General features: G+C 33.8%; 1 protein-coding gene across 1 annotated transcript in view; it reads right to left on the reverse strand.

Annotated features, from left to right (window-relative positions):
* Positions 1–3,216: 3,216 nt before the first annotated feature.
* LOC108726381 (paired mesoderm homeobox protein 2B) overlaps positions 3,217–11,730 on the reverse strand; it is a 22,689-nt gene continuing 14,175 nt past the window's right edge. The window contains exons 3-5 of the mRNA XM_018453892.1: positions 10,476–10,536; positions 10,343–10,431; positions 3,217–4,075 (exon numbers count right to left, since the gene is read on the reverse strand). Coding sequence (XP_018309394.1) covers positions 3,680–4,075; positions 10,343–10,431; positions 10,476–10,536 — 546 coding nt within the window. The 3' untranslated portion in view covers positions 3,217–3,679. The remainder of the gene's footprint in view (positions 4,076–10,342; positions 10,432–10,475; positions 10,537–11,730) is intronic.

An 11,730-nucleotide genomic window follows, 5' to 3' on the forward strand; every position in this document is an offset into this window, starting at 1 on the left:
GGCAATGATTTTGATATTTACAGCGTAATAATTAAACATGGCATCGATTGCAGCGGATATTCGACGACGTAATAAATACGAAAATAACAATCTATATAACCGGACTACGACCAGCAGCAACGATGTAACCAACGACTAAGACGAGAAACTAATTTAATTATGATTTTCAATAAATGTGTACTTGAAATTTTCTGAACATTCTTTTTTACCCAAACGTAATAAAGTAAAAACGATTTTTAATTTATATAAGAAGTATAAAAAAAATAATAGGAACTACTATAGAATAATATAAAATTAATATTAAACATAGATTAATTAAAATAGCAATATAAATGTTGGCTAATATAGTGCCTAAAAGATAATAATTTTTTAACGAAATTGGGAATCACTGGAGTGATTTTAACGGAGAGAAGTGAGTATGAGTATGGTGTAAAACACTAATTTCATATATTTATAGCAACAACTGTACAAGTTCCGGTTCACACATATCGATAATTACCATTCGTTAATCTTAACAATAATGGCGGGAGCAACGAAGCTGTTCAGAATTCACGAACGCTTCCTGGCTTGCGGAGACGAGCCTTTCCCCTCTCGTCGCCGTCGCGTATAATCGATAATGCGCGTCTTTCGCGGAGACGGGCGAAAGCGCGGCTCGCTACACGCCAGTAATACGCAGTTTTGTAAAAGTGCCTCGTTAAAAAATCACATTCGTTATCGAACTGGGATATGGATTGCCTCGGGACACGATAGAAATTTTCGCACGCTATTTCCATTAACTTTCAGAGGACCTTTACGTCTCTGCAAAATATCAGTTTCTTTGTAATACTTTCTAGAGTTTTATAATAACTAAGCGATTTTTTGTTCGTTATGCATCAGACGATTTGTTCTAACTAATTAACGTTTTAATACTTTATAAAATTATCGTATTGGAATACAAACTACTTTTTATTAAAAAAAATAGAAAAAAACATCGTAACTAGGGTTGACCCGAGCTTCTTTGTAAAAATTCGCTTTTTTTTAACAAGCAGGGCAATTTCAAATCCGTCTCCTTTTTACAAAAAGTCGATTTTTTTAGAGAAGCAAATTAGAATCGGACATCTTTAAGTATAACAATTTTAATTATGTTTAACGTAGCTACAATTATTAGAGCAATTAATAGCATATTGATATCTATAATTGATATACTTGAGAGAGATGTATCCAATTACTGGTCCTCTAAAAGTTAAGGCGGATTTGACGAGACTCATGAAAGGAAAAAAATATTTTCAGGTGAACTATACATACCTTTCATCTTAACTAATGTACATTTATACATCTCACTATAAAATAAATTCAGTCGTAATCGATAAACTATACATACGCAGAATAAGGTACGCTCGTTATCGGCGCACGACGAACGAGTCAGACCACTGCCGAAATTGTCCATAGTATATCGTGATAAGACAGGTACCCTCGCTCTTCTTGGTACGAGACACACAGGACGGTATGTAAGTATTTATCTTAAGGGCTTTCTAAGAAGAAATTCCGTCGATCTGCGAATTAACGCGAATTAATTATCTCGCGTTACACAGCGATTCTTGATATAAGACTTTCCTCCTAGAGTTTTTTACATTTTTACCGAATTGAAATTAACAAATTACTATATCATAGCTCTGCAACAGAAGTTTTATAACGAAATAGAATATACATATAAAATTAATGGTCAATTAAAGTGGCAATCTTAATTTGAACTTTGGTTATTAGTTTTTCTTTTTTTTTACGTTCTTTTAGATTAATATGGGTGTTTTGAATATAAATGAAAAATATCAATATTAATATAAATATTTTTTAGTTGAGATAAATATAAATTCCCTATCAAAAACGTAATTTAACATAATATTATTCTCAGAATACTTTTCTTTTTTGTAATTTAGTAAAATGAATTGTATCGAAAGTCATTTTTATTTTGACAGCAAGATTTCGCTCTCTTCCCTTTGTTTATTGATCGCTGCTTTTAACATTTAATTAATTAATTATTCGACAGGTCGCTGGAATCGCGCATTAAATCAGTGCGAAGTACGTTCGATAATTGCGTCAAGGATTTTACTGTGGAAGTATACGTTTTTTGCTACTTGATACACATAATAAATATCGTAAGAGATTTTCGCAATGTATAGCCATAATTTTCAGTACTTAAATCAACCCCGTTAAACTAAGTCTGTTAAATCCAGTGATAATCGCGTGATTAATAGTACTTTTATGGATACTATTCTACGCTGTGTTTTTTTGTGTTAATCCTAGCTTGACATTGTTAATAGAAAATAATACGAATAGGAAGTATGTACTGAAAACGAAAGTTTAATGTCCCACGAGGGTTAGCACAATATTCTAATAGCGTTTTCATTGGTTCGGATAAAATCCTTATCTTTCTGTCTTATGATAATTATAATAAAACGAATAAATAATTGAAAACGATGTAATATATTCAGGATATTTTAAGATTAGTTATTTTACATTAAATTAATATAAGACATAATAGTTCTTATGTGATACCCTGAATAAATTAATTTTATTGAAAGTCATCGTTTTATTAAATTTTCAAGAAAATCATTTATTCAATTAAAAAGTATAGAATAAATTTTTAATTTAAAGAAAAGGTTCTTTATATCTAACTTTATTATAAGTCACATATATTATATTTAGATTAATTTTATTGGTTCTTTTTATCAAGTTGTCTTAAAAAATATAGAATTATTTATATTTACATAATTTAGTGAGTCAACGTTATTAAGTTAATAAATATAAGTGTCTCATTCTTATTCCTCGGGGACATTAAAATTGTCATTTAGAGTAAACATTCGCATAAACTCTATTATTCTCGATATCAACTGGAATGTGATACGAGTTTAAATCCACATTTATATTACTTTTCAATTATTTTGGTTAGTCTCGATTTCAATAGATGCCTGAAAACAGCGTTTCAAGTTATGCCTTCTTTAAAATTATTTTGTCAAATAATAGATAGGTACAGCATACTTGTATCAACAAAAACAATATTGTACATCATACAATTGTACGCTATTTTCTTTTTCTTTTCTCTATCTACAAATACGACAACGTGAAGATTAAAGCAACCGGGAAGAAATCAAGGAAACATATATTAGTCTCTCAAATGTTATTACACTTATCACAGGAATGCAGAATAAACATAGCATATGCTATAAAACTGCTCGAAATATTTGATGTTACGAATTATTTCTCCGTCAAACTTAAGAGACAGTATCTGATTGGCTTCTGAATCTCTGCACGATAATACCACAATCGAAATTCACTAACAATAAGTTATATTCACCTCGACTCCTGATTTTTCAATGATTGGCATTTAACGCTCTGTCTTGTGTGCGCACAAATTTCGGAATGTATCTCAGCTACGTCAAAGCAAGCTGACACACCTTCTGCCCGTTCTCCCGACTGTCTAAATGTATCTTTGTCAAAAATATGAGCGGCGCGTCTTACCGGAGTTCTTAAAGATACCGCATGTGCGGATGGGCATCGACGAAGTCACGTGCCACGGGAAACCGGGGCTCGGGAAGGAACCTGGACGCTTCCTGAACCTGAACGGCGTGTCGTCTCCGTGTTGACGAGCGGGCGGCTCTCTGTATTTACATTCTCCGCCAGGCCAGTGACGGGGATAGACGGTTTAGTAGAGATTCGCAGTTTTCAGCGGTAGCGGGTCTAACAGATAGGGCGGCAGGGCCGCCGAAAAGGGCCTGGGACTGCAGGAGCCCCAGCCACCACTGCCGCCACCGCTGCTTCCCCTGACGTTGGGCGAGCCGTCGCTTGTGCCATCCGTGTTGTGCTTCACGTTCACCAGGTTCTGATTAGTGATCGGCTTGATCTCATTCGACGAAAGCACGCTGTTCGAGCCACCGGGTGGCGTCGCCGGACTCCTCGGCGAGCGTCCCTCCGCTTTCACGGTACCGGCCACGGGGCTGGACGCGCCGCTGTCGACCCCGATGCCACTTTGCGACGTAGACTTCTGCTGGGCCAACCTCTCCTGCTTGCGAAACTTCGCTCGCCGATTCTGGAACCATACCTGCAACATTGACACAATGTCCGACGCCGTTAGATCTTATTTTTATTCTTCCTTGATGATTTACGTTCGATTTGCTGAAACTATAAAAAGATAACTAAATTCATTGTGTATACACAGAGAAAAAGGTTTCTTTGGATTTAGTATTCCTATTTATTTGATTAAAATTTGTTTTATTGAAACAACATATGCTTGTACGAAATATTATTTGTTTGAATAAAAATTTTGTTGTTTCATTCGAGAAACATCTATTGTTTGACAGAAATAACATTATTATTTGAAGTAATATCTTTCAATTAAATAATATATTATTTGGTTACAATGAATACAAACAATGAAACAAATTATTTGTTTGAAAATGGCAAAATGTATTGGTATGGTAGAGGTTATGATAGAGGTCGATGCAAATAATTGCTTTCTTTCTAGAACAACCATTATAATTTTTGGCCGAAATTGTGAAAACAATGGCTTATACGTCTAACAACAGGATTAAACGAACAGCACTATATGCTATATCAATTATGTTTGTGCAGTACAATTTGATCACGCGAATGCCGAAGATAGACATTATCTGTTCAAACAAATAATGTATTTAAGACAAAGATCTACATTGTTTCAAATTCAAACAATCGCACTTATTGATTTAAACATGGTTTGTTTGGACCATTCTAAATAACAAATTTATTTGGATACAATAAAATTTATTAAATCCAAAGAAATCTTTTTCTCCGTGTACTTTTTCAAGATATAATTGTACTAATATTACTTAGATATTTTTCTTTCGTCTATGACTATAAGATTGTAATATAAGCAATAACAAATATTTAACAAAGATATATTAATGTTATAATTTAGTTGACATATGAATAGCATTACTGTTAAAAATTTATGTCATGTGTATCTTTACCTCCAATTACAAGTGCTAAATAGAAATCGAGATTGTACAAATATATGTTCATGCTAAATCTATGATTAACTTCTTATGATCTATTTGAGATATTCTTCTATTTATACGCGTATTTGGTGACATATTTACACATATTTATGACAAATTTAAATCCATAGTTATTTAGATTATTTTTTAATAAAATGATCGCAATTAGTTATCTATTAAAAAAAATAGAAATGCTCACAAAACATAATGATGATAACAATAACGATTCCCGATAGACAGGATGATTATAAAATCCTTACGTAGGATTTGAACTTACATAATTTCCGTTCTATATTTTGATAAGATAAAATCCGTTATTGACTAATCCGTTAAAAAAAGTAAAAGAAAAATTTATTTCAATTTTACATACATTTATTCGTGGGATTGTTTCTCATTCATATCTATCGTCTCATTATGTATCTAGTTCTAAATATATTTTGCAGTTGATTTAAAATGAGATACATTAAATCAGATTAATCCTAATCTGTCTAAAAAGCGACGTTTTATTAAATAATAATCTTAATACGAGTTTCTATAAAAAGAAATGAATAGATTTAAATCTAATGAACACGGAGGAAATCAAGAAATCGATTCAACTCTCTTCCAATCTATTATATTTTAGAAAGAAATTTTCATAAATAAGAGATTACTCTTAATACGTAATAAATTTCACTAAATTGCTATTTTAATATTTTTAAAAGATTAATTTCATTAATTGAATTTGTAAAACAAAAGTAATGAAAATTTAAAACTGCACAAGAACTTTATAATTATCTTTTGTGTAATGGAACTTTGTTCATACTATGTAGATGTAAGTTGATATTTAATTCAAAATACATATTTTCTGTTAGGAACAATTAATAGCAAACAATTACTAATTTATCCAGAAGTTGAAATATAGCTTGGAGTCTATATTGAAGATTGAATCAAGACTTAAGTTTACGATATCTACGAATGGCAAATATTACGTTTTTATATTTTCTGTCGTAAAACGAGAAATTGTCGCACGAAGCGCGTCAGAGAGTTCGGCGCGGCTCGTCAGAGCGAAGCGGTGAGGCTGGCTGTTCGGCGCGCTCGTAATTGGCCCTAGCCGGCCAAATGAAATATTTAACGAATAAAATAAACAGACACCTGCGGTGACCTGCATGTTAAAGTAGCGGATTTATTTGCTTTAGCGTTTATCTGACCGGTGGTGCTGCCGCTCATCCACCCTTTTCCCCTTCAACCCCCTATTTCGCCGCTCTGCCCCCACTGCATCCCTGGACTCCCTTACGGTGCTGCGAATTCCCCTTCAATCTCCGTCCCTCCTCGTCACTCCCTAAACCGTTCGTTCCTCAACGTGTGCGCACGTGAATCCCACCCCCGGATTTTCCAGGGGCGGCTACGTTCAGGGCTCGTAGGACGTAACTGCTCGAGCTGTCGGAGCTAGGGGAGACTGTACGGGGGTTAGAAGGGACGCGAGATGGGCGGCGGAGGGTGGCACCGCGGCGACGGTGGCGGCGGCGGCGGCGGCGGCAGCGGCAGCGGCGACGGTGGAGGCGGGAGGCGACGGCGGGAGCGCAGGACACCATGATGAACGTGATTGCCCTTTCTGGCTGGCAAACACTGGGGCTATTGGATTTTTATCAGCTGCTGCTACTGCTGCTATCGGTTGTCGCGCGCCGGTTGCGCAACCGGCGTGGCGATTTTTCGTGAAATTCGAATCGTAACTACGCGACGAACACCGTGAGCCCCCTCGCGTGCTAATTAATCCGAAATTGATTACACCTGGCATCGCGTTTCTTCGTGATCTGCCGTTGATTGAAAAAAAGGGAAAAAAACAAAAGCGAGATGCAAAATCAAGCCAGAAAGGCGGCTAGATCTTTCAATTTAGTCTTGTTACATAAATATTTTGAGGAAAAGAAGGGGATTCTGTGTTTTAAAACTAACGAGAGAGAGAGAGAGAGAGAGAGACACAGCCGCTAAAAAGTTTTACGTAAAAAGATGAAATTAATTCGATAAAAAATAGAATTGTCGATATTTCATGATGATTGTGTATTTAATGACAACATGCTTAATTTCTTAGAACTCGGATTTTTTCCAAACTTTAAAAATAACAGCAAAATAGCAAAAAAAATGAATTTGATTAACTTTTTATACTTTTCCTGCATAAAGTCGGGCATAAGACCAATTCTGCTGTTTATTTTTTTTTAATTGTCTCGCGATTATCGACTAGGTCATGAATGTGCTGTCCGTGGTATGTGCCAAAGACAACGCTAATAATTCGTATTTGGCCACGGACCAAACCTCGAGCAGATCGTAGCATGTGTGCCGTTGTTTGCCGAAGTGACGACGACGATGAGGCGAATTAGGGTGAGAGAGCGCGTTGCGTGCTCGCGCGCGCGCGCGCGCGTGTAGCGTTAATGTTAAACAAATACACTGCGCCAAAATAAAGTGCAACAAGGCATATCGACAGATGTCCAGCACCTTCTGGATAAATATTTAATCATCTCTTTAGACGGGAACTGTACGGGAATTCTACCCTCCGCTCTCACATACGCTTCGATACGTGTCCGTGTGCACGAATTCGTCTCTTTAGTTTGTTTTATTGCTTTATCTTTTACATTTTATTATTTTATCTTTCTTACATATTTTTATTATGTATCTTGTTAATTTAAGGACAGACTTATTTGGTAGTCCTCCACGAATTCTTTTCTTAACATTCTTAAAGTATTCGAACGATTTTTTAAATCTTGTTCTCCATTTTGCATTATAATGAAATGAATAAATCACGCAAAGATGTAACATAATCAATTTTATAAATGATGATGATGTTCTTTTATTTCGCGATTAAATATTTAATTTATATGATGCGGTTCTCATAACATTTTCGTCAGATTTTTGCGTAGTATTTTCTTTGGATTATAATGTTAAATAACATCTTAATTCTATATATCTACTTTTCAAATTAATTTCCCATTTGCAATAATATTAATAAAGATTTAATTATATTACAAGTAATTACAATTAAAAATTTAACATATAAGTATTGTACAATCAAAGATAATCTTTTACAACTTTTTCACTAAAAATTGATTTTTCAAATTGGTTACACGTTTACTTAATACATAGAGACTACTAGTATACTTAAGTAATAATCATGAATACATGTATAGATCTAATAATGTATTTGGCATTAATTATAGATTAATAGTTAAACGTTGAGAAATTTATTTTTAACTTCTTACAGAATTTCTATATAAATTTCAGAATTCTTTATAATTTCTATATGATTTTATAACTTTTAAAAAAAATGTCAGATTTTTTTATATGAAGTGGATTTTTTATATGAAGTGGAACTTTTTATAAGTACTCAAAAAGTCTACATCTTTTCAAAAAATCTTTATTATACATACATGAATTATGGAATATTTTAAGATTTCTCATTCTATAACTTTTGAAGCAAATTTATAAGTCTGAAGAAGGGGTTAAAGTATTTTTTTTAGAAATATATGGTAATATATAAATTTAAAGTAAAAAATTCTTAAAAATATGAAATTGTGAGATCTTTTTACCAGGGACATTTTACGTTCATATACAGCAATCGTTAATTTAATTAGAGCAAATTATTCTTACAATGGTAGCTATTTTTATGCTTGACATTGTTTGATCAAGATTATATCTGTGTTGATGTCGATGATTAAAGTAAACAGGCGTCGAGGCATTAAGAATTCTACAGAAGTACCGCACGATGGTGCAATTTACGCTACGCTTATCCGTTTGATTCACCCTATGCTAGGCTTCGTCGTGATTTTCCCTTCTCGAACCAGTTAACCGCGGATTTCGCTCGGTTGCTTTCTGACCTCGGGCCGATCTAATTTGGTATCGGCAAGATATATTTCGCGATGTGATTAGATTTGTCGGTGAGAGAGCAGAATATGAACATATGCAAAAGAAGTAGAATGCATAATTCTGTACTAATAATAATACTCTATAATATAAATGTAAATCCTCTAATAAAATTTCAATTTCATATTTAATTATGAAGATATTTGTAGATGGATAAAAAAAATTGTAAAGAGAATTATATAATCAAATTTCTGTTAAAATGTCGACAGTGTTAATTAAACATTTTGCAAATGAAAGAAAATGTGTGTACAGAAAGCCCACTTATTATGATATAATAAAATATATAATATATATAAGTATTGCATAAAAATATATTTTTAAATATTTCACGTTTCAATTCCTTAATCTCCATCGATTTCAAATACATTATTTGTTTATTTTTTCCATTATTTTAATAGAAAAGAAGTTTAATTCTATATAGTAAAACGGAATAATTTTATTTCATGATTAAGAAAAAATATCAATTTAAAAAAATCTTAAATTAAATCTCTTTTCTCTCTCTTTCTCTCTCTTATTAAGTTTGGTATGTCTAATTAATTTGTAATGGAGCCATTCCGACGATCGTACCAATAAAAGTGAATGTCTCCACGCTACACGGAGCAGACCGTAATTAAGACTGAGATGGCAGGCTGATGCGACTTCACCCTAAACTTATTTCCTTAATTGAAAGTCTGGATCGCTGCAGTTCGTATACAATATATGTACAGTAATAAGATAGAATACAAGAAAAACTATTATATTAAATCTGATTAAATTTACACTCTGCATTCTTTCTCTATTTCCCATCTTTTCCTCTCTTCCTCCTCTCCTTCTTCACTCTCTGTTTCTCTCTCTCTCTCTCTCTCTCTCCCATTTACTTTTAGAATATACACATTGAGTGTATGTTTTAACATGTAACATTAGCTGTAACATGTAAATAGCTAGCAAAAATCTGTTCATTTATATACAAAAATATTACTACCGCGACATTTAATAAAAATCATTAATAAAAGCAGCACTAAATTTCTTACAATTTTTAAATACAAATCTTTAAGATTGTATCGGTCTTTTTGAAAGAAGCCAAATCTAAGCTCCCTTTTGTCCCTCTCAAGAATAGTAACAATTTTTTCTAAACGTTTCTAATTAAAATAATGCTACATTTTTAGATTGCAAGATGTATAAACGGTAAGTGTCATACTCACAATCGGAAAATGTCATGAAAAAATTATACCCGCCCTTTCTGCTATCAGTCGAATTGTAGAATAGCATGAGATTGTTATCTCTAAACGCGCACAAACTGACGTGGCTGCGAGACGTGACGGAATTATTCTTGGCGGCGCGCATCCTGGTCGTTGCACTTCTTCTCTTCACACTTGCTGACATCCTTGATGTGTCGTTCCGCCACGGATGATACCCAGCAGGACAGTTTTTAATCACTGTAAGTGGATCTACATAGAGCTCGCAATTACCGGCGCACACTCTGGCATGGGCCCCTTGTGTATCAGCCCAGCCCCGACACTAGCCACCAGAACCCGAGCGAATGTTTTCCCCATTTCATACACACACACACACACACACACACACACACACTCACACATACATCCCTTCGTGCCACCAACTGTAGCAACCCCTCGACTCCCGGAATCGTCTCTCGTTCCCAGCCCTACACCTTCCCCTTTGTTCATCTTTTCTGTCTCATTCCCTCTTTCTCTCCTTCTTGTGTTGCTATCTCTTAGACTTCTTTCTCTTATAGTAGCTTCTCATTCTAAGTATTCATTTTTCTTTTATATCTCTCTCTGTTTTCCTGACTATCTTAAGGTTTCAGTATGTATCCCTTTCTCCTTCCCTTTTCTCATCTCTCTTAAAGCCATGACTTCTTTTCTGTCTCGTTTTTACCTGTATCCCTTAGATTTCACATCTCCTTCTATCTTTTTTAAGATTCTCTCTTGTTCCTAGCATTCCCTTCTCTTTCACTTACATTCTTCTCTTTCTGTCATTCGGTTTCTCCCCTTTTCCCGTTTTCTTCTTCTTCAACTTTTACGTCTGACTCCCGGACTTTCTCGTCCCATCCAGAACAAACCCTTAATCGTAAGTGTACTTGTCTCTGTCCTTCATTCCCGCAAGACACCGGGGGACATCTTGTTTTACTTGACAGCGACGTATCCCACTGAGGGACGCAAGAAGAAAATTTACGTTGATTTTTCGACTGCGCATCGTATAACTCCCGAGGCTTTCGAGATTGCCTTGTCCGACTTTTAACTTCATCTCTCGAACGCTCACTTTAGATGAACACGTCAAAGTTCAAGTATCAATCAATTGAACGATGATAAGTTATATCTTGGTTATAGTTTATATAGTTTATATATTGATTCTATAGTCTTTATAATATTATATATATTGGATATTTTTATTAAAAATAGTATAGCAGTTTTTTTATCTATGTTAAATATTGTATTATGTCTGTTTTGAATCGTATATTTTTTATTTACAATTAATATAATTATATTTTGATACTACCTTCGAAAAATCCTGTTTTATTTTAATTATTATCTTTAATTTTAAAAACTGAATTTCTCTAAAGAATTGGTTAGAAAATAAAGCATTTATTCTTTTCCTAATAATAAGATTTTAATTTATTCCTTAATTTACAATGTTAAATAATTTCACATTCTATTTGTATATCATATATAGAGGAAGGTCACCAATACCGACATACTACTTTGTTTTTAGACAATATTTCTTAAACAAAAGATAAAAATGCAACTTCAAAAACATAAATACAAACTAAAAAGTGTCTTCTATCAGATAGTATAAGCAGTTTTTATAATACTGTTTGCAATTTTGCAATAATTAAGTT

Source organism: Mycetomoellerius zeteki, unplaced genomic scaffold, assembly GCF_001594055.1.
Source record: "Mycetomoellerius zeteki isolate Tzet28-1 unplaced genomic scaffold, Tzet1.0 scaffold415, whole genome shotgun sequence".
NCBI classification, from domain to species: domain Eukaryota; kingdom Metazoa; phylum Arthropoda; class Insecta; order Hymenoptera; family Formicidae; genus Mycetomoellerius; species Mycetomoellerius zeteki.